This window comes from Lissotriton vulgaris, chromosome 10, assembly GCF_964263255.1.
Source record: "Lissotriton vulgaris chromosome 10, aLisVul1.2, whole genome shotgun sequence".
Taxonomy (NCBI): Eukaryota; Metazoa; Chordata; class Amphibia; order Caudata; family Salamandridae; genus Lissotriton; species Lissotriton vulgaris.
In genome coordinates this window covers 124,216,158-124,240,202 of record NC_141698.1, presented here as the reverse complement: position 1 = coordinate 124,240,202, position 24,045 = coordinate 124,216,158, and the positions used below count along the sequence as shown (strand labels likewise).

The 24,045-nt window shown below is 42.0% G+C and overlaps 1 protein-coding gene across 1 annotated transcript in view; it reads left to right on the top strand.

Moving 5' to 3' along the window:
- The window catches only part of LOC147684817 (cytochrome P450 3A29-like), a 141,541-nt gene that overhangs the window by 14,860 nt on the left and 102,636 nt on the right, over positions 1-24,045 (top strand). Inside the window, exon 2 of the mRNA XM_086940692.1 lies at positions 20,386-20,479. Coding sequence (XP_086796818.1) covers positions 20,386-20,479 — 94 coding nt within the window. The remainder of the gene's footprint in view (positions 1-20,385; positions 20,480-24,045) is intronic.

The following is a 24,045-nucleotide window of genomic DNA, read 5'->3' as shown; positions in this document are numbered from 1 at the left end:
GGGCCGACAACAGGACGTTGTACGCGTGTTGCGGGGCTCCCTTGACCAAGAGGGAGTCCCGGGATAGGAGCCGCAGCGTCAACTCTCCCTGCCGGTGCGGAGCAGTAAGTTAAAGGGGAGAGGGGGGGCCGGCGCGCGCGCGCGCGCGTGTGTGTGTGTGTGTGTGTGTGTGTGTGTGTGTGTATATGAGTGGGGGGGTTCTGTATGTATGTGCGTGCGTGAGCGCTTCTGTTTCTATGTATGCCTGTATTGTGAGAGAGCCTCGCGCAGCGCTCGTGCTAATGCGCGTGCCAGTTTAGAAATGCCTGCGCGCGACCCGGAGTGTCTCCTGGGACTGCTACTCGCTAACATAAGATCTCGGCGGAGACGCGCTTACGCGCGTCTTTTAGCCGAGACCTAAAAAGATGCAGATGTGTGGGTGTACATGCATGGGTAACATGTTCACAAAAAATAAATACAGTGCAAGTGACAGGTAATATAAACACATACATTTGCTGTGTGAGACACAGGTTACCCTATGTCGTGAGATGTTTGAAACAATGAGAAACGTGTCACCGGCTTGTGAGATGCTCACAGAAATGCAGTATAGGGAAATATGAAAAACGAGATGAGTGTGGGTGGTGATTGGTTAATAAACAAATCTAAGGTCTTATTTGGAGCCAGTACAGGCTATAATTCATACAATCATTTGAACCTTCTTTGTGTCAGAGAGTTATTCTTTTTTGAAAGGCACTCCAAGGTTGTTGCCAGTCGTGGAATGGTTTCCACTAGGAACAATCTGAATGTGTCGTACTAAAACCAATATTTTTGAAAGCACAGTAAGCATTCAAATTTTGAGAGGCACATTTGTAACTTTTGATTCAGTGTAGCACTTTAACCAAAGCTGCTTTCTTGCATCAGTAGGACAGAGTAGAACAGCAACATATCTTCTAAGTTATGATGCTGTTTTTTTCTCTCCCTGCACTGGTGCACAATTGGCTGCCTTGCACCAATGCAGACAGCCATACCTTTAGTACATGGGTGTCCAAGTGTGAGTGTGATGTCAAGCATATGTTTTTTAGTGGAAGGGCACTCTTCTGTACTAAAAATATGCTTTAACCTATTGTTAAATATTTTAACCACTGTATGTATGTTGTATAGTGTTGTACTTCTGTAAAGTTTCAAAAGATCAGAAAAAAGAAAACTTTACTCATTCTTTATACTTGCCTCGAGGAGATGTAATTTTTAGCACAATGTCCTATCTACCTTTTATTTAGTAAATAAGGCTTTGCATCAAAAACCATAGATGGTTGTAGTGGAATTAGAGATGGGCGAGCCGCTTAACCATCTGGTAGCTTGGTACAAAAGCAATCAGGTTTAACATACACTGTGTTCAAAACAGTAATAAAATGAAAACAGAAAACAAAAAACACACTAATTTAGAAAGTAGAGTAAAGTTTAATAAATAAACTGAGAGCAAAATGACAAAAATCCAATCGGTAGAATTGCAGATATGCAATTTTAAATGTTTAAGTCAAAATAGCACATAGAAGCAGAACGCTCTAATAGTGGGTATCTGGTCATATGTTCAGGCCAACCACAATGGACTGCAGGCCAAATACAGGGACCAGGTTAGTCCCACTGAATAAGGTTACTTTCTCAAAGTAATGCAAGCAGCATTAAAAACTTCAGGATTTCACAAGAGGAGCTCAACTAATGCCAGCCATAGGTCCAGGACCTGGTGTAGCACCTCTTGGAGATCAAACACTCACTTTAGCAGAGGCCAGCAAGACTTAGGCAGGTCAATTTGCAGGTCCAGGCAGGGCCAGTTGCAAGCAGGTCAACTGGGCTGTTGCAAGGCGGCCCCTGGAGTTGGTTGTTTCCCTGAATCTAAGAACAGGAGGTCAGCCACCTGACCCTTCAAGTCACTCTGGTAGTCCTGGGTTCAAGGAGATAGTCCTCTCTCTTTCAAGAAACAAGGCAGGCCTCAAACAACAGGGTAGTCCTCTGGAGAACAATTCAGTCCTCTGGAAGGGGCAGAACAGTCCCCTGGTAGCAGCAGGACAGTTCTCTGAGAAACAAGGTAGACCTCAGTCCCTGAGAGTACAAGGTAGTCCTTCTGTAGTCTTCCACAGTAACAGGAGTGTACTTAAGAGTTGGTCAGAAGTGTCCAATTTTTATACCTGGTGTCTGCCTTTGAAGAGGGGCAAAACCTCTAGACCTCCTGCACACCTCGTTCTGGAATGTCCTTCCTTCCCCCTCCCAGGCACCAAGGGGTCTGGGGTGACAATAGACTTGTGTCAAATTCTTTGTAAATGGGCAGAGGTAGCCCCATTGAAATGTAATTGGGCCAGGGAACAGCTCTGCTCCTCCCATCCTGCCAACACCCAATCCCACTTGCCTCGCTTTCTGGGAGGAATAGACAAAGGCTAACTACACCCAGTCATGTGACACAGGCTGCAGGCACCAAATGGTTAAGACAAGAAAATGCCATCTTTCTAAAAGTGTGTAATGTAACAGCTACATTTGTTCAGGGCAAGTAATTTAACATTCTAAAAGTGGCATTTTCATAATTGGGAGTTAAAATTCAACTTTACTATTAAAGAGGGTTTGGATTAAAATACTTTAGACACCAAACTCAAACTTCCTGCCTGTTCCCAATTGAAAGTTATCACATATTTAATGTAATGCGGCAATCCAAAGTTATCCTATGGGAGAGGCAGGCATTGCAGTAGTGAAAAATTAATTAAAGAGTTTTCACTACCAGGACATGTAAAACATAAAAACGCATAGACAACTATTTTAATACACTGCACCCTGCCCTATGGGTTGTTAAGCGCCAACCCTATGGGTGACTTATATGAATTAAAAAGGAAGGTTTAGGCCTGGCAAAAGGTTTCTTTTTGCCAGGTTGAAATGTCAGTTGAAAACTGCACTACAGGCTGAAGTGGCAGGCCTAACACATGTTTAAAGAGCTGCTTAAGTGAGTGGCACAATAGGTGCTGCATGCCCATTAGTAGTATTTAATATACAGGCCCTGGGGACATGTAGTACCTTTTTATGAGGGGGCTTATAACAATATTAAATTTGCCAATTGGATGTAAACCAATGTTACCATGTTTAAAGGAGAGAGAGAGAGAGAGAGAGAGCACTAGCACTTTAGCACTAGTCAGCAGTGGTAAAGTGCACAGAGCCCTAAAAGCCAGCAGGAATGGGTTCGTAAACCAGAAAAGGAGACAGCAAAATGTTTGGCGGTGACCCTGCATAGAGGACCTAGTCCAACAGATACTGTTTTTATTCGTGGTGACCCATTGCCTAAGATACTCCTAAATTCCAATTTAATAAGCCTTTATACAATCAACTCTCCAAGAGTGGCAACAGTGGGCAGTCAAGGTTCAGTTGAGGTTGTAGAGGGATGGTGATTTCCTTACAGCATGATGCCTTTTAAATCCAACGAGTGTTTACAGCTTTATATTTCAAAAAGACTGAGGGCTTATTGTAGAGAATGGCGGTATGGACTGAAAACATCAAAATGGGTACAGAAACACGCACAAGACACCCTTGCTCAATACTGAGACATTGACCCTTCGCTACCCTCACCTGAGTTAATTGTATTATCAAGTAGCCTAAATATATTTATAACCCTAAAGAAGACTGAGGGCGCACTGCAAAAAATAGCACCAGGTAAAGCCCCAGGCCTGGATAAGATTCCTGGGGACCTATATAGGAGCGAACCAGCCATCAGGTCCCCGTATATTTGTGGACTTTTCAATGCTATAATACAGGGCTTGAAGATACCACCCAGCTGGCTAGGAGCGGAGATTATTCCAATTTTCAAAAAAGAGTCCCCACTCCTGCCAACAAATTATAGACCTATAAGCCTAATAGACATTTCCCAAAAAATATTTGCGAGGGGTCTTGTTAGCCAGGCTTCAATCCTGGATGGGAGAAAAGGGGGTACTGTCCCCTCTCCAGGCGGGGTTCAGGGAAAAGATATCAACCCTGGACCAAGTACTAAGACTACAGCTCCTGTACTGGAAGACCGTCTGCCTTCAGGGGGGCAGTTTATACCTAATTTTTGTAGACCTGAGGTCGGCATTCGACCTGGTGCCACGGGAAAAGCTATGGTCCGTTCTTACTGAGATGGGGGTCCCGGCATATCTGATTTATCTTCTTAAAAGATTGCATGAAGATAACTATGCCAAAATAAGATTTGGAAATGATGGAAAACTCACAGCTCCAATTCCAGTCAAACGTGGTGTACGCCAGGGATGCGTCTTAGCACAGACGCTATTTAGTCTTCATATCAACGGATGATCGATGAACTGGCAACTGCAAAAGACCTTGATGACCCTAAGCTAGCGTCCCGCCGAATTTCAGCAATGATGTTTGCGGATGACACTCTTTTGGTTTCAAAATCACCCATGGGGATTCAGAGGGTTCTAGATAAATTCGAGCTTTTCTGTATGGAAAGAGGTTTAGATATAAATTTTCAGAAAACGCAATATATGGCGTTTAATAGCCCAAAAAGCTCTCGTCCGAACCCTCAATTAAATGGGAAACACCTGGAAAGAGTCTCATCCTTTACTTATTTGGGTCTCACCATTACTGAAAATCTGGATTGGGGGGCTCATATTACCAAGAGCACACTAAAATTAGCTCAATCGACAGGTGGCATAATGAAGGTCTTCAGCAGATCAGGCAAAAGAACAGTCAGCCCAGCTCTAGAAATCTATAAGACCCAAGCGCGAGGGGGCGCATTATATGGTGCTGAGTTATGGGGTAATGCCAAACTAGATTCCCTTCTTAAAATAGAAAATCAATCCCTAAGACAGTTGTACAGACTACCAATGAGCACCCCGCTGATACCGTTAAGACTAGACTCAGGTTTAATGGCGATAGCAGACATTTCAAGCCTTAGACCTATTTGTTTTGGCGTCACCTTTGGGCCACTCCCGAACTAGTTACATACAGGGAGGAGCTACTGGAGGTTATGTCAATCCGGGGTGCAGTTACACTTCCTTGGTTTGCACATATAAAATCCCTACTGACCAATATAGACCGGGGTGATTGTTGGACGGATTCAGATCGTGCCTGTTTGCAAACCACAAGGAAGCAAATTTAGGCCCAGCATGAAGATTAAAGAAGGGCCCAACTACATTCTCGCCCCAAGACCGGGATACTATCCTTGGCTTTCTTGGAAGTCAAGGATGTTGCCCGCTGTGAGCCAATATTAGACCTGATTACACCGGTGGAGGCAAGAAAGCTTTTCTTACAATTTCGGTTTGGGGTTCTCCCGCTCCGCTGTTTTACGGCAAAGTGGAGCAAGGACCAAAAGGCACAGTGTCCTGCCTGCGGTTTCACTGACGAATCAGTGCAGCATGTGGTTTTGGTTGCCCCGGCTATTATAAGGCCGGGAAACGTTGGTTGGTACAGATCTGCAGAAATATTGGCAGTAGGCACTATCTGGAGGCATTTTGGATACTGAGATCTGATCGTAGCATCCCAATCGTATTTTCAGTCTCCAGATTCTTGTTTTCCATGTGGTGCACTAGAAGGGTTCTACTGAAACTATCTAATGAGGCCTAGGGCACGTTGCAACGATTTTAATGTAATTACCTTCTTAACAATTGTATATTTTATAAATTATGATCTGTTTTTTTGTGCTATGGTTCTAACTCCCCCTATAGATTATTCCTGATTTTTAACTATTTATTTATTTATTGGATCATGCACTTACCGCTATGTAATTGTATAGCCCACCAGCTTGTAGTATCCCTAATGACTAGCCTTTTAATTCATGAAGCTTAAAGACTGTTGGATTGCTGCTCTTAATGTCCTATGTACGAAAATTGTGAGCAAATATGAATGTATGTTGTATATGATTTTAGGATTGTACTTTTTTAGGTCGTACTGACCGAAATAAAGTTTTTCTGAACTGAACTGTATTATCAAGTATGTTTTAGGTACTCTTCAGGGCCAGAACTTTCAGACATAGGGGCCGATTATGATGTTGATCGGATCGCAAGCGACCGACATCTTTCATGCAGTCCGACCGCTGCATTACGCTCCAGTCGGATAGGCAGGGGGTAAAGGGACCGACCGCTTCCTATCCGACTGGCTCAAGGAGCCCATCGGGGCAGCGGGCGGAAAGATACCCCCTTGCTATAGGGCAGTGCCTGCGCAGGCACCGCTGTAGGGATTATGATGCACGTTTGAGGCAGCCTTTCAATGGCGGTCCAACAGCCATTGAAAGGCTGTCAGAAACTGACTTTTGGGGCCCCTACCAATTCCCCCATCCCTCCGCGACCTCCACTAAGAAGCATGGAGGGCACCTGTGGAGCCTCCCAAATATCGATACCCCGCATGCCAGCACCACATAGTGCCTGACTCACGGTGCATGGGTATTTGTATTTGTATTTGTATTTGTAATTGTATATAAGAGTGAATCATGCCATATGCAACACATATAGAGAGATGATAGAATCATTTGGCATGCAGACAATAGCAAAATAATTTGTCCTCCACACTGAATGGCACACGGAAATATTTGTTTTTTCAAACAAAAATTCAGGATTTTGTAATAACTGCATGCAGCAAAAGAATGGATTCTGATTAGTCCAATTGAATTTCTAGGTTTATGAATATTGCTAAGAAGATTTTCTCTATTCTTTCAGTTTTCTCTCCTCCCCCTCATTTGCTTGGTACATGAGGATGCAAAGTTCATGTTTTTTTCACATATTTTCTAATTACTTTCCAGAATGTAATTAGCAATAAAGCATAATTGCAGACTGTGACAACATGCCCTTCCTTTCTTGCTATTTCACTTCAGAACTATGTGATACTATACATTTATCAAAGTCTGCAGCTCTCAGACAACGGACACTTACTATTGGGTCCATGAAAAGTCCCCAAGGCTGTCCTGTTAACCCCCCCCCCCCCCCCCCCCGAAATGTTTTACACCAATTCTTACCCCAGTCTCTCGGTTTTGATATTAGCTGGTTGTCTTATCAGAAGGGTACTTATTGGATTCTTTAGTTGAATTTGACAGCCTTTCCAAGCCGGCTTGCTTTGCTCTGTTCATTTCAGGCATTCTTTACACAACTTTGTGGTAGTTTTTAATGTGCTTAAGTAAAGTGCTTCTGTGCAAGGCACAAACATTCTATCATATCCCGAGATATATAAAGGAAGCAGGGAAAGCAACCACATTAGAAAGGTTACTGTGATTGTTGCTTTCTGTCTATCGGAAGAGTATGTTTACGAAGTACAACAGCTTACTGAAATGCTTCTCATCATTTTGCTAAGACTAGACTTTTTTGGAGTCTATTTTCTACATAATGAGCCGAGTCAGCCCTGTTCGCAGTGTTCTGCTTGTGGTTCCATTCTGTCCCCATAAGTGCAAAGCTCTCACATTCACGACAGAGCAGTCTTTCTCCCAAAGGACTCAGTTCCCCCAGCCTGCAGGCATGGGGAAGAATAGCAGCCCCATCAGTGTCCTTCTGGTGAGCTCTGGCAGCAGGGGCAACAAGTAGTTGTTTATGTTCCCGTCCAAAGATCTGCAGAGCATCCAGCTGCACAGATAGATAAGGGCCAGCAGATGTATTATTTTTCACACTCCCATCTGGCTTCTGGCTGCAGGGCTGGAAACACCCACACAGTACCAACCAATCATGTTCTCCATCCACGTCTGTAAATGCAGCATGAATCACTATGAATCACTATGGAACAAGAGAGAGCACTAATGCAGTGACTATTACAGTACATTTAGAGGTGATCATACAACACAAGGTCACCAATTTGAAAGGCTTTGATGCATAGAGTCAATGCGTTCCCTGCTGGAGTGGTGTGGCTCACTGGTTAGAGGCGGCAGACCCGGAAGCAGAGAACGGCCCCGGACCAGGGTTCAATTCCCGACGCGGCAGTGTTGTGGACCAGGGTCAGCGGACTTGGTAATTCTCGCCTCGGTGCCTACTCTAACCAGGGATCACACTCAGCAACTCTGGGCATTAGCTTGCCTCATCTCTACAACGGCCCCCCACATTCGCCGGGGATGCCTGGTTTCACCTTGGAGATACCCAGTAGAGACCATCTCACAGGGATAGCCAGGACGGGTTCCCCAGCGGTCTACAGCGCCAGGACGCCTCAGGGCAGCAGTGCGCTTTACAAGACACATTACATTACATTTAATAAGTATGGCAAAGCCAGTAGTTCTCACCTACGAAAGAGCAATTTTCTTTGTAAGTGATTTGTTTAACAATGTTATGCAGCTGCCAGGCCAATGTTCAATATGGCTGAAAGTTAAGAAAAAACGTGACGAAGATGTTAGATCTGACCGTGTCTTAGCACATTCTTTGCCTTTACTTTCAGCCATGCGGCACAGCAACCACAATGCTGTACAACATGGCTAAAACACATTGACAAAGCTAATAGCTCTCACATAGGCACGACCAATTGGCTTTTCCAATGCATGTTTTTAGATTGATGAGGGCCTGGCAGCTTCGTGAACAATAAAGTTTTGCTAAAACCATGGAAAAACAAAACAATAATTTTGGAGATGGTGGATGAACCAGACCATGTGCTTTAACAATGCTTGTTTAGCACTGTTATCCAGTCCCCTTCTCCTAAGACTGACTTGCAACAAAAACAAACCTGCAGTGCATAGTTTTCTTTTCTAAATCGAAACAAACGGACTGGATCTAGGTGTTCCCTCTATCTCTCTCCTTATTGCTCCCAATGCTATGGGACTGAAGCAAAAAACCATCACTTTTAGGTACATATTATTTCTCCACCTAGGGAGATTGGTACCTTCCAGTCTGTGGGTTCTCCACCCAGTGAAAATAGTCAGATGTCCTTATCTTTCCTTGATGGATGTCACACACAAGAAGGATGCCTTTGTCTAGGAGAACGTTTCGTTTTTGTGTCTTAATTAGTATACGTTTTCTTCATGTTATTTACTTGTTGATCAGACTCAATAAGCCAAATATTGTGATTGCGCGGAAAATGAGTATTTAATTTACAGTTCAACCCATGACTTATTATGAGGATCTCCAACTCCACGCCCGCTTCTCCTTAGGTCAATAGATCTTTGCCACCATTTAAGAATGGAGCACAAATAGAAGGCATTTCAAATATCAACGTTTTAGTTATGTTCAGTCAATGATAAAAGGTTTGGTAAAAATTCAAAATCTTTTATTATTTGCTAAAAGTTCAGAATTTGTTTTTCGTCTTTTAATTCAATTAATGAAGATAAATTGGTTTACAGAAATATCAAGAAAAGTCATGGCTAGAGACAGCAAACAAATAACAGCGTGTTCCATAAAGAAAATAGCCCCTATAATAATCTAAAAGGATCCTATCTAATCAGAGCCCATAAAGGTTTCATGTTCCATGAAGGTTTCTTTGGAAAAGAGTAAGAGTTTTGAAGATTATATTTGGAAGGTATAAGTTGTTGCCCACCCCATATAGAGTAGTTCTAGAAACTCAGCAGAGTCTCTCTTAAACAGTTGCAGTAACAACTGTCTAAATCAAACAAAGGAAAGAAGTCAAAGCAGTAGCTGTGACCATCAGCATAAGAGAAAAAGTCACCTTAGAAAGTGCCTGTTAACAGCAATCACAGTCAGCAGTAGCTTAAAGCAATCGGGCAAGGACAGAAAAGCCTGGTCATGTGCTTAGGGATGTGGCAGTGGAAAGTGCATGGCATTGCACAGCATTGCCAAAAAAAGAGTGAGTCTCCCATCTCCAGTCCTTCCCTCCTAGCCAGGAACATGTACTATATAAAACCTAAAAACATATGTATCCGTGCAGCGGTGTGTGAAGTTATCTCAAACCAATGGGAAAGAATCTTCCGATGATCTGCAGCTTCTCCCTTCGGTTCCCACAGTAAATGCACAAGTCGACATTGTGCAATGTAAATGTTGCTAAACATTCATGCATTTGTAACATCCATGTAAAGTTCTATGAAGAATCTCTGCAAGCCTACTCAGTTAGCTATTCAGTGGTTCATTGTGTAACTATGGACTACTCTGAGGAATGAAACATTTTCTATCCACAATGTCCTGGTTAGATCATGAGAATCATGCTTTAAGCAAACATCCTTGATTCTAACATACTGTACTTTTATTCATTTTTATAAGGAAGTGGCAGATGAAATAATCTAAAATATGATGAAATCATATGGTGTGAGGAAGGAAAGAAACACGTTTCTAAACAGCACATTTCACAGTGATGACTAGTTTTAGCCGTTTATCTAGCATAGGTCAGCATTTTCTAAAAAGGCATTTATTTTATTAATAGGAAAAATGAGGCCTAGTCGGCCTAGAAGTGAAAGTAGGATAGAAATGAGAGATGTCTGTAAAATAATAAAGCTGCACATTAACGTGCACTTTTAAAGAAAGGACATTTTCCCTACGTTTTACTTTATTATGCATTTTCATGTTAATGTCTAAGCAAACGTCAGCTTTAATTTGAGATTATTTTGCTCTAAAGTTTCCTCTCTAACAATCGCCATTCAGTTGCAATTGCTTATCAGTTCATATACAACAATGTGTACATAAATTCATGTGTTCCTAACAACATTGGGCCAGATGCATCAAGCTTTTTTCTCCACACAGCCCGTTTGCGATCCTAAAAAATGCTTTTTCGATGCAGCAAACATAAATTTGCAGTGCGGTATCCTGTTACCGAATCGCAAACTTGGTTTGCGATTTGTTATTTGAAAGGGCATGTTTAGGGCATCCCTTCCAAATAGCGAATCCTAACGTTATGCGTGAATGTTTTTTGACCGTGAATGCGTTGCCAAACATTCGCCATTTGCCACCTACTTCAGGTAGGTGGTAACCCATTCGCAAATGGGAAGGGGTCCCCAAGTATCCACTTCCCCTTTGTGAATGTTTGTAAAATAATTTTTTTAAGAGCAGGCAGTGCTCCCCTGTTTTTGAAACGCATGCCGTTTTCCTTTAAGGCAAACAGGCTGCATTTTTTTTAAAACAAATTGCTTTATTTAAAGTCCGTCACAGACATGGTGGTCTACTGAGCCCAGCAGGGCATCATCCCTGTGATTTTTGCGATTCCTAGGGAATTGCAAACTACCTCGTTAATATTGATTAGGTAGGTCATTTGCGATCCCCTAGGAATTGCTAAAAGTGTTCCACACACTTTCATGCATTCCGTTTTGCGATTTCCTAATTGTGAATCACACAGATTAGCAATTAGGAATTCATAAAACTGTTTCTTAATGCATCTGGCCCATTATTTCCAAGTAACTTGGAGAGATATACATGGGTCAAAATTGTTCTGTTATCCCCGCTCAAACGGGTAATCTGGTCTACCTGGATGACCCTGATAACATAACACTTTGATCAGTCAGATTGGCGCATCTTCAGGAGAGGAAAGTAGGTGTGAAAAAAATACAATTACCTGATGAGTCACCGGAGTTTCAACAAAGGGAAATGAATAAAAGCTACCAGGGCAAAATGGTTTCTGGAAGCACATGGAAATGACAACCTCATAAAAGTCAATTTTGCAGCTTATAAAGAATAAAAATGTCTGTTTCCTAATCATTTTATTTGCATTAGTTCGTTATATGCTCCAATAATGATTGTCTTATCTATTTTCTAAACCAAATTTGAGAGAAAGAGATTTTTGAGACCCATGCATTTTTAAATGCTTTCAGACTTCTGCACCTCACATGTACCTTAGCACTTATTCTATGTCACCCTTTTTCAGTCTCGTCTAAGACAGGGCTTGCTCTGCATGCTCACTCTCTTGCAAGAGATATTGTATACAAGTGGATTGCTGTCCGCCCATTGCTTAACATTTGATTGTTTCACTGTCATGCTTAATTGCTCCCTACTTATTGGCCAGCACGTGCTGGCTCCACTTCTGTGTTAAATTTAGCATCCTAAATGTGAGAACAGGTTAATTTTCATTTAACCACAAGCGGACCTTGGAGTGTGGTATTGATGTTTCATAGTTCATGGCACAAGGTTTGCTTCAGATATGAGTGGCGAAAGCTCACTTATGAGTTTTGAATATGAAGCAGCTTTATTATTTGTGAACACTTTACAGCTGACTTAGAAAAATGTGAAATATATACCAATTAAACAGCATTTTTCATGTTTTAGAGACATATGCACTCAAGGGCTGTTGAGCAGGCCTAAACTACACAGGGATCAGAACCACCACCTATCCAAATTAAATAAGATGAAAACCATGCAAAAATATGGATTTCCTTCAACACATGACTGACCTCAACCTGAGACATGCTTACACTTGTTCAAAGAAATTGCTGCTTACAGGAGTTTGAGAGATGTTTTGTATATAACAATTATGACGTGTCAGCAGCTTCAAATAAGCACATCTGATAGGCATCAATCTGAGATATGTTTAAAGAGGTGCCAATGGCTGCTGATTCAAAGAGTTTGTGGAACACTTGTAAAGAGCATTGTGACCTGTCAGCTGCCCACAGGTATCTGACATGTCAGTCTCTGACCAGACAGATTTTTTAGCACTTCTATCATTTGTGTAATAAGGTGCTAACATCGATCAATAAGCTGGCACTAATGGCTCATTGTGTGCTCCACCTTAAAACATCCTATAATTAATTGTGATACATTTTCCCTTCCCACAAACCACATATCAGATTTTCTAGATCATTGGTCTTCAAACATTTTAATGCCGCCCCCCCAATGAAAAAATACAAATAATTGGACCCCCCACATACATTTTCACAATTATTCCATAAAATTGGCAGTGTTTAAATATGTCTCAACATAAACACAAGACATATTTAAAAATTGCCATTAAATTCTGTTACTGTTTTAAAAATGCAACCCAAAACATGATTTCCAAACATACTATTTTGGTTAGGCAGGCCTTACTAACGTTTAAAAGTGTTATATTCCATTGAGATGCATTAAAGTGTGGAAAGAAAGGACATTTGGCACGTATGTGCAAACAACAGATTGAAAAGGTTGCATGTGTGGAAGATGTACCATCCACTTACGGGGTCGTTGTTGCTGATGATAACATTACTGTTGCAGATGTGGAAGGTCTGGATAAGAGGAGAACACAACCTAAAGCTGATTTTGAGATAAATGGAAAAACAGTTTCTTTGATGGTAGATACTGGATCGTTGTATACCATTATCCCACTTGACATTTATGAACAAGCCTGGCCCAATGGTCCACTGTCAAGATCAGATGTTGTTTTAAAAGCATATCAAGGGAGTGACATTAGTGTGGTGGGATACATGGAGGCAAAGATTGTGTTTGAAGGGAAAGAAACCCACGGCAAGGTTTATGTGGCTGAAGAGGGACCACCAATTCTGGGTTGGCCACACCAGTATGACTTGAACATTAAAGTGGATCCCAGAGCGGAAGTCCGTGTTATTAGTGTAAATGCATGCAATGTTACCAGTCTGAATGAATTGTTGGAAAAATGTAATGTTGTATTTGAACCTAGGTTGGGAAGATTAAAAAATTATCAGCATGTCATCAAGCTAATGAAAAACTCCATTCCCATCAAGCATGTAGCAAGAAGGGTTCCTATAGCAGCCAGGGCAACGGTGAAGGAGATCATTCAGCAACTTCTAGATAATAAAGTGATTGAACCTGTAGAGGCGGCTGAATGGTTATCTCCAGTCGTTATCACGAGTAAAGCTGATGGCTCCCTCAGATTCTGTGTGGATTTGAGGAGTTTAAATGAAAATGTTATAACTGACAAATTTCCTTTGCCTAACATTAATGAGCTAATTTTGATGCTTGATGGTGCGAAAGTTTTCACGAAACTTGACATAAGGAGTGCATATCATCAAGTTGAACTTAGTGCTGAATCTAAATCTCTCACTTCGTTCATCACGGGCGAAGGCACTTTTCAGTTTTGCAGGCTGCCGTTTGGTTTATGTTCTGCTGCGAGTGTTTTTCAGCGACTAATGAACTCCATTCTTTCAGGGGTGGACAAAGCTGTTGTGTTTCAAGATGACATCCTTGTATTTGGTAAGGATGATAGTGAACACAATCAAACCCTTGCTAAGGTGTTAGACAGAATTGCAAAGGCTGGATTAACTTTGAAGAGAGAAAAGTGTAAGTTCATGACACAACAAGTAGAGTATTTAGGGCATTTGGTTACCAAGGAAGGAATAAGACCTAAGGGAAATCTTGTTAGTGCAATTGTGAATGCAAGGGTGCCACATGACAGAGACTCTTTGAGATCCTTTATGAGTCTTGTAGAATTTTATTCAAAATTTTTGTTAGATTTTTCACACAAGACTGAGCCTTTGAGAGAACTTTTGAGAAGTGGAAAAAGATTTGTTTGGGAGAAAACGCAACAGTCTGCCTTTGATCTAATTAAAGAAGAAATAGCTTACGCAAGGGTGTTAACTCCTTTTCAAAATTGGCTTGACAACATTGTTACAGTAGATGACAGTGCTGTAGGTATTGGCGCTGTCCTGGCACAAGTGCGTGGGGGACATAAAGAAACCGTGGCGTTTGCCTCACGTTCCTTATCCGAGTCTGAGGAAAATTACTCGGTTATTGAAAGGGAGGCTTTAGCGGCAGCTTGGGCTACTAATCATTTCAGAGTATTCTTGTGGGGTAGTCCTTTTAGGTTGCGTACGGATCATAAACCATTGTTAAAAGTCTTGGGTCCTGGTGGTATAAGCAATTGTTCTGGTAGATTGGCGAGTCTTGCTGTAAAACTGCAAAAATTTGACTGCAGGGTAGAGTATGTTCCAGGATGGCGAAACAGAGTTGCTGACTGTTTGTCAAGACTTCCGGATAAAGAGACAGTGGTGTCTAATTTTTTCACTGAAAAAGTTGTAGCAAATGTAGATGATGCATTGGAGGGATTTGCCAATGCTATTCCAAGGAAGACTTGGATTAAGGAGATGGAAGAGGATGCAATGTTGATGGGTGTTGTCAGGTTGATTAAGGGTAATAGCAGAAGAGAGAGTAATCTTCCACAAAGTGTGAGACCTTTTTTAAAGATTGTGGATCAATTATCTGTAACTGCTGATGGAGTGATTATGCGTCAAGTAAAGTTTGTACCACCCTTTGGTTTGCGTGCCAGACTGATTAGTTTAGCGCATGAGGGGCATTTGGGGCAGACTATGACCATGAAGAGATTGAGGGAGGTTTATTGGTGGCCTTCTATGGATCAGCAGGTGAAAGATTGGATGGAACAGTGTGTACCGTGTGAGGAATCTGAGAAAAGGTTGAGGGTTGGTATTGGATCTTCTGATGAGCCCCAGCATGTTTCTTTGGCTGATGATGTTTGGGAAAAGGTATGCTTAGATTTTATTGGTGCTTTTTCTTTTCTAAAAGACAGTGAGAGATATGCTGTTGTTTTGGTGGATGCGAAGTCAAAGTGGGTTGAGGTTGCATTCACGAGCAGTATTACCACCTCTGCTACTATTGCTGTGTTGTCTGACATCTTTAAGAGGGAAGGATTTCCTTCTATTCTGCTTACTGACAATGGCACGCAACTGACTTCAACAGAGATGAAGTTTTTTTGGACTCTGCAGGAAAATGGATTAGTTGAGCACATTAACTGTATGGTTAAGGGTACCATGCAATTAGCACATGGAGCACATTTACCTGTGCTTGATTCTGTAAGTGAGATGCTTTGGACGTATCGCACTACTGTGAACACTGTTTTAGGAAAGAGTCCATTTGCAATGATGCGGGGAGGGAGGCTGGCACTAAATTACTTCGCTCATGGATGCGTGCAAACCCCGTTGTGGGAGGCTCGCATTGTGGAAAGTTGAGTGGTGAGAACAGACATTTCGTTTATGTGGTGGATTGGGTCAAAGTAAAACCTGGTGGCCATAGCAATTTCTTGCACAAATTCAAAGAACCCTTCGAAGTTAAGGCTGTGGGAGGTAATTGGGTCAGATTAACTAATGGGCAAACATGGAATTTGAGGCGGGTGGCGTTATATCAAAGGCGGGATTGCAAACGTGGAAAATTTAGAGGATAAGTCTGAATCTGAGGACTGTTCCCCAAGGATGTTGATGGACGATGCTGAATTTTCGAGAGAACACCCTGTTGATTCTTCCTCCTTTGATGAGGTCATCGGGTCTGATTAACATGGTATGGGTGCAAGGGAGGGAAATGGGTCTGGTGATGTATCTCGTGTATTGAGGGGAGCTGGTGAAAGAAGACTTCAAGCGTATTTGAGTGATTATGTTTCTTGATTTCACTATGCTTGTTTCTATGTTTACTGTGTTTTTGTTTATGTTTAATGTTTTTACATATTTTAGCATGTTTTTGTTTTATCCTGTTTTAGATTTGTTTTACTGCAAAGGGAGGAAGATGTGTTATATTCCATTGAGATGCTGCCTGGAATGGCACATCTCGGTGATGCTGTGTAGATTCTAGCATGATGTCATCCCTGTGGCATCCTTGACAGATGGTCCAGCTGGGTCTGGCAAGAAGATTGTTTGGGATCTTTCTCTAATCAATAAATCTACCTTGAAGCCATTCTTCTCCTGTCCTCCTACGTTATATCCACAACAAAAAGTATCCACCGTTTTGATCATTAGAAATAGGGGTAGGGATTTTGAAGAAATTTGGAGTCCCTTCTCTTTCGACACCTTCTCCCTGACAGGATATAAATGACAAAAGATGTTAGTGATGGCCCATTACAGACTGGCTTACTGCTTCTAATTTTTTTCCTGCTTAAAACAAAGCATTGCTATCAGAATGCTTGTTTTGGCCATAGCCAGGCGCCCCCTAGGTCACTTGAGGAACCCTAGGGTGGCCCGCCCCCTGTTTGAAGACCCCTGTTCTAGATGAATAAGTCTTCTCAAAATGATGTAATATGGAGAATAGGGGCTAAGGACATGCATGCACAAGGTCTGAAACAATATATATGGCAACAGTTTAAGTTAAGGTACTGTTTAGACCCTACTGTCAGTGACGTTACAGGGGCAGGAGTAAGAATAGTGAAAGAAGAAAAGACCCTGAATGACTGGAGGTTTGGGTAGCGATACAAGACAATTTGACTCAAATCCCATAAAGTGTGTTTTTGGTGGTGATTTCTTTAAAGCCGAGCACTAGTCCCTGAGTCTGCAAACATTATTGAGGTGAAACAAGGATATGTGAAAAGATTAAGCATATTTCCAGAATGTGCCCCAACATCCTTGGTCCAAATGACCTTCTTAAGGTCCACCAACAAGACTTGAATGGTCAAATTATCTGGTTTGGATGTATGTTCATGTAAACAGCATTGCTGAACATTACACAAATGCAGATCAGAGGTATATCAAGAGTTAAAAAACTGGAACTCGACAAGACGACAGCATCAGTGAGGGTTTCCAACTCCTCCAAATTGATGGGATCAAAGGTGAGATGTGAACATCCCAAAATGATCAAAAAGAGTTGTATGGTATGTTTAGGAAATGGTGGACCAAGTGTGTTAAAGAAGGTGGGAAACTATCAGGGTGAATGAATAAAACTGAAAGTGGCCTGACGTTCACCTGTCATTCTTGTGACAATGGTATTTGATGTCATTGTGATGTCATGTGATGGGTAATTAACTCTTCTGCTTGCCTGATTACGAGTGTTTTGGTTAGTTCAAACCCATGCCTAAACCCTTGTTTACTCACAGGTTGGAATTATGAGTTGGTTTTATTTACCCCTCTGATAATTATCAGACCCGTTAAATAACTCAACCTTTGTTTTAAAATAATGGCACTACCCAGGTTTCTTTATGCCCTGCAGAATACCCAATTTCTGGTCCCCCCCCATCGTTCTTCAGGACGTTAGAGACGGAAGTGCGCAGCCTCTTATGGGAAGGAAAGCTGGCCCGAATAGCCAGGAACAAATTGGTCAGAGGATATATAGTATGATGGTGGCACAGAACTCCCCAATATACAGGTGTACTATTGGGCCGCTCAGCTTGCCGTTCCTAACCAGTGGATTAGTTCGCCCCGGACTGAACCTGCATTCAGCATGGATCTATTTGTTTTAGGGGAGGGAGGGGTCATGAGGGCACTCTATAACAAAACTCATAGAAAATGCCTCTCAGGACCCACAGCACACACAGTCCACATATGGCACACGGTCCTCTAGAAATTCAGCTGGTATACACGACAACACAGTTTACTCCACTCTGGGAGATCAAGAACTTGGGGGGACTGGGCAGCTGCAAAGGGCTCAAACAATGGGACTTAATAGGAATCTCAAGAGTTGGCGACCTCGGGGTCAAGGAGAAGGTTATTCCATTTGCACAACTTCAAGAAAAGTATGACATGGCATCAACAGAGAAGTTCTGCTATCTCCAAATTGGTCACGCGCTCATGGCCACCATTGCACCAGATACTACCCTCCCAGAGGCTTCACCATTTCAGGATAGTTTACTCATGAAACGTATTGACTGGAGGGCTATCTCCTTAACCTACCAGAAATTAATTAATAATCAAACAGACCCTACAGTGAGTCTCCGTGAGAAATGGCAGGCAAACATTGGGGAGTAAGACAATACGGATTGGCAGGAAGCGCTAGAGTTTCCACGGTTAGTGGCGATATCCTGTAGATTTCGACTGGTGCAGCTCAAGGCGCTCCACAGGATATATTTCTCTAGGCTGACTCTAATCAAAATGGGGAGAGATGATAACCAGCTCTGCTTGCGATGATGTGGGGCCATAGGTACATTCTTCCATACGATATGGGATTGCTCGGACATCCAAGCATACTGGGAGGCAATCATGAACACAATAACACAAGTTGGCTGGTCTCCAGTACCACCAGAATCTAAACGATGCCTCCTAAATGTATGGGAAGCCACCGATCTCAATCGTGCAGGCCAAGACTGGGCGACACTGGCCATGATGATAGCGAAATTCATATTGTCAAATACTGGGGAGTGCAAACCGCACCAACACATTCAGACTGGTGTAACAATATGGACTGGGTCATGGTGGCCGAAATGGCAGTGTAGTTGAACAGAGGCAGCCCCAAAAATTGGGAACGGATATGGGGTGGGTAGAACAAATGCTTAATTTTTGTACATTGCCGCCAAGGGAATCTGCACTGGAAAACAGCTGAATGATGTACTGTAATAAAGAGTGGTGGGAAGTTTTCTTCAAAACGAACACATGGGTTGGGAAAGTTGGGTGTGATACTGAAAATCAGATAATGAATTACATGTACAAATGTATGTCGGATAATGCTTCCAAGTCATATATTCAATAAAAAGAGTTGAAAAAATAAATAAATAACTCCACCTTTGTTAAATTTCAGCAGGTCCAACCTGCCGAAATTTAACAGGGAAAAAACATACATTATTTACCGTACAATGCAGATTTTTGTTCGTTAAAAATCTGCATGTTATTTCCCACAAACTCATAACAGGTGCTATTTATTGCACCCCATAAATAACCTTCCCTGTTGTATCGTTATTTATTGGGTGCAATAAATAGCATCTATACCTGTAATCAGGTCCTGCATGTGCAATGTAGCTTTGTATACTGCACAAAGATGAGCCTTGCACAATTGTGACTTTCAATTTGTAAGACACACACCTGGAAAACCAACTATGAATCTCAATGTTTTTCTAAAAATATGTGTCTTAGAGCTCCAGTAAAACACAAGTTGAAAATTCTATGTTTGTGTGAAAGCCTATTTAGCGATCTGTAGAAAGACATTATTGGCCACATGTATTAACCTATTTTGCATTTGCAATTGGTGTGAATCACTAAATTTGACTGTTTGCAAATGCAAAATAGCCTTTCAAGATGTATGAAAGGCTTTGGCATTGCATTTTAGGTAATCAAATTTTTTTGCAATTACCAAAATTGTGACTCCAAATAGGGAATCGCAACTTGCAATTGGCTAAGCACATGTACCAAGAATTTCCTAAATGCAAACTGGGGATTTAGGAAATGCCATTACCATCAACTTCAAGTTGATGGTACCATGTGCAATTTTTGAAAATGCACAAAAAATGCATTTTTCAAAGTGCCATGTAGGGCACACATGCTCCCCAGGGCATGTATGTGCTTTACATGTGCAAATTGGGTTTTCTGGGGGTGCTTCAGGGGGGCCTTAGGTCCCTGGGCACCCTTGGTTTAGCATTTCCTAATTTGTGATTACCATTTAAGTAATTGCTAATTAGGTAATGCAAAACCATTCACACCTATGAGCCATTAGGCCTATAGGAACTAATGGAGTAGCATTCTCTAATAGCGATTTCCTAATTGCGATTGCAACTTTATAGGAATCGCTAATAGGGAATCGCTATTTTCTTACAAACCATTTTGCTGTCCTTTAATAGCGATTAACTGAAATTCGCTGTTTAGAGAATGCATAATGGCACTTTGATACATGTGGCCCTATATTCTGGCAGCACTGTAGATAATCCACCTCTCAATGTTTCCTTCTGATGGGTTTCTCTTTCCTCCATTAGGTACAGCATCTGGCCATATAGATGCTTCAAAAAACTGGGTATTCCAGGGCCAAGGCCACTACCATTCATTGGCACCTTTCTCGGATACCGAAAGGTGAGTGTGGAAAGTATGATTGTGATGCCAGCAGTGACCTGAGGGCATGTAGCACTAGTTTGTATTGCTTTGTACTTTGTCGTGGCAAAGGATAGTTGCCCAACAAAAATATAACTACAGCAATAAAGTGATGGAATATCCGTGTGCTTTTTTTGTCAGACATATAGCAGCAGATGCAGCACTAGTTATGACAATTATGTGGATTTTGTTTTTTTTTAAAAAAAATATTGTTTTTTTTTTTAAGTTGGCTTACATTTAACTAGCGGATGGACAGATATATGATGTTGAGATGTTTTTGTAACTTTCAAGTATCTGGTTTAAATCCCCTTGGTTCCACTCAGCCTTTTGATCTTTTGTAGTTCTGTGGAAGTCTATTGTGTTGACAATAATGGAACACACCCATCACTAACTGCCTTTGCCAGTGGTTAATTTAAATTAAGCCAGTGGTAGCTTTCATTAGTTTTTGTGTTGTCTAAGTTTACTATTGATAAACAGTATTCTCCTGTCATGTTTCCTGCGTGGTGGTGGGTGGTGGCCGCATTCCTTTGCACCATGGTACATGTCTAATACATGTGGAATTTAAAGGTTCTGGTATGTTTCTTAAAATTCTGATAGCAGTCAGTCCCTGCATGGTGCCTTGCCTTTCGCCAGGCCTCAAATAATGTTTCTGAGCTCTAGTTCATTGGTGTGTACAGTTACTCTGCTTGTCACTGCAATAATGTGTTATGTTGCGTACGTCATCAGTACTTGCCTTGCCTCATATAGGGTTCTGTAATATGTTTGCAAATGAGTTGGTAATCTTGGTCTTTGAATGTACCACTGTACTTGTAGGGGTGAGGAGAGCGAAAGAGGACTGTCTGGTGTCCGCTTTGTTAACCATGCAAGTGGTCTGGTAGCCCGCTTTGTCATGATATCTACCCATAGGTTGTTAGTCACCTAGTCTCAGTTTTCTAGCGTTTCAGTGTATTTGTTTGCAGTTTACTCAGGTCAGATCCATCCTGTTGGCTTGTCTGCCCATCAGGCTCTTGCCTTTTCATCTTTTCCAGTATGCACACTATCTCCCAGTGTAGGACTCAATTAACCGGGCATGTGGATCCAATACACACCTCTTACGACCACTCATAGCACTCCCCACTCATTAAGCGCACTCTGTGTAGACGTTGTCTTTTCCTGGAAGTAACTCATCACTTCCCCCAGTTTGCCTCTAAATGCCCCTCTCCAAGGCATTTTGCTCTCATTCAAAGGACAGGATGCTTGCCTTGCGCTTGCCCAATAGGACACTTTACCCTGCACACTTTTACTCCGCTTACCATTACCGCGCAGTTTTTACACCCCAATTTGTTTTGTACAACGCAGGGCTTTACAACGCAATCCATTTTAATGCATTCCCCATTACAACACAATTTACTATTCTAACTCCGGGGGGGGGCGTAAATTTGGGAAATGCGTTGGAATAGTTTGCGGTGTAAAGCCCTGCGTTGTAAAAGATTTTGCACTGTAAAAAATGCAGGGTAATGGCATGCTGAGTAACGCATGCGGGGTAAAGGATGTTTCCCACGCTTGCCCCATGTCATTCGTAATATTAACAGGCTGCAATCCACAAGGATTTTCCCTAAATTTTTTGCATAGATAATATGACTCTATAAGTGTGTGTTGCACAGAAACAAGTGCAGTCTGTCGAATATACATCCTTAAGAGGGTTCAAGCTCTGAAGCCATGTCTGGAATCATTCAGTTAGGGAACTGAGTGGTGTCTGTTGGGGGTGGAAGGGTGAACTGACCTGTCCTGTTTACATTTGGTACTCCATTACATTCCACTTCCGAGTTGTAGTGTGTAATAAGTCTGTGCATCTATTGCTCATTCAGTGTAGAAAGTCACTGTGCATTGTTGATAGGGTGGAAATACATAGTATGATCAAGGGGGCCCTGTAGGAGTGGCACACAATCATGTCATAGCAGTGCCCCGGAATAATTTATAATTATATAGGCAGTGCCTTGTCTAAACCATAGTAATGCTACCCTAGTGTGCAAAGAGTAGATTTACACTAGAGTACCTTTCCAGCATTTTCACAGTTTGTTTCTCTCCCTCTTGTCAAGTATGTCTCCTGTAGGAGAGCTGCATTCATCTTGTGATGGAGCAAGTAGGAATATCTTTTTTGCCTTTTTTGTACCCCATATCAAGACAGTCAAGTGTGCCCTACTTAAAGGGAATGGGTCACTCTATTAATACAGTGTGTCGGTAAATGCACACTTTGCTCAATGTTGCCCCCAGCCCTCTCGTATCTACCCTTTCAGAGGCCCTTCCCATGGAAAGGAAAACATTTCCTTACCTAAAAAGCCACAATGAATTTAGACATGTGTAAGAAGTGCCCCCCCCCCCCCCCCAACTTGTGAGTGAGAAATACTTGGGAAAAATCTACAGTTTAATTAACTTGTCTCTTTTACAACTTCCCCACCCTCAAACAGCTCTCCCTAAACCTAGCCACATTTTTTCCGCTGGAATACAGCATTTGTCCCAAGGAGCACCTACAGGGTGGGCTGGACAAGGGTTTTGAGGACTCACAAATTGTTGACTTTGATTGGTCTTGTTCACTTGCAAGTGGAGAATACTTCTGAGACTTTTCCAGATACTGTAGCGTCTGAGTCTATAGGCATCGCTGTATGTGCAGTCATATTACTCCATGCATCTGCATCTTTATGGCTCCAGTCTGAACATGGTTCAGTTTATAACCACTTCTTGGTCATTTTTTGTTCTTTTTGTGTCTTTGAATTTGCGGTGGTCTAGCCGGACAGGCTACACTAATCTCAGGCGCCCATTGAACAGTCTATTCCCATAATTATTTTTATTCTTTAAAGACATGCTACTCCCAGTTTGCGCATCTAACTGTGGGGGGGGGTATACAATGTAATAATAAGATAACAATTACATCGTTGCTGTTTTCAACACAGTAGCTCCAAATTAACCTACAGAATCTGATAAATTCAATTCGTAATGCCTGACAAAGGTAAGACGGATGACCATGTCGCCCTATAAATTTCATGAAGGTATGCTCCGCCTCCCTCTGCTCATGTGTGTAGCCACTGCTCCTATAGACCTCCCCTGGATATCAGAAGGGGTAACCTCTCCAGGTGATTTTTATGCCTGAGATATAGTCTGACAAATCCATATAATCTAATAGTTTGGTGGAAACCTTTCTACCTTTGTTTGCTGTACCATATGAGACAAACAGCAACTTTGACTCCCAAAAATCCTGGGTTCTGGCTAAATAGACAGATAATGTATGGCCAAATCAAATGTAGAAGAACATCATCCGTCTAAGAAGGAAACACCGGTAACCCCACTTCCTGACCAAAATCAAAAGGGGAATGAACCTGTGGCATGGAAGTAGGATCGAGTTTAAGGACCCCCGTATCTGAGAAGAAACGTAAATAGGGGAATGAAGATATTAGAGCTTCCCAACTCACCTAACCATTTTGATGAGGTTATTGCAAGCAAAAAAACATTTGATCAGACAACCAAGACAATGGAGACACATCTAAAGGTTCAAAAGGGGCAAGCTGTAAACT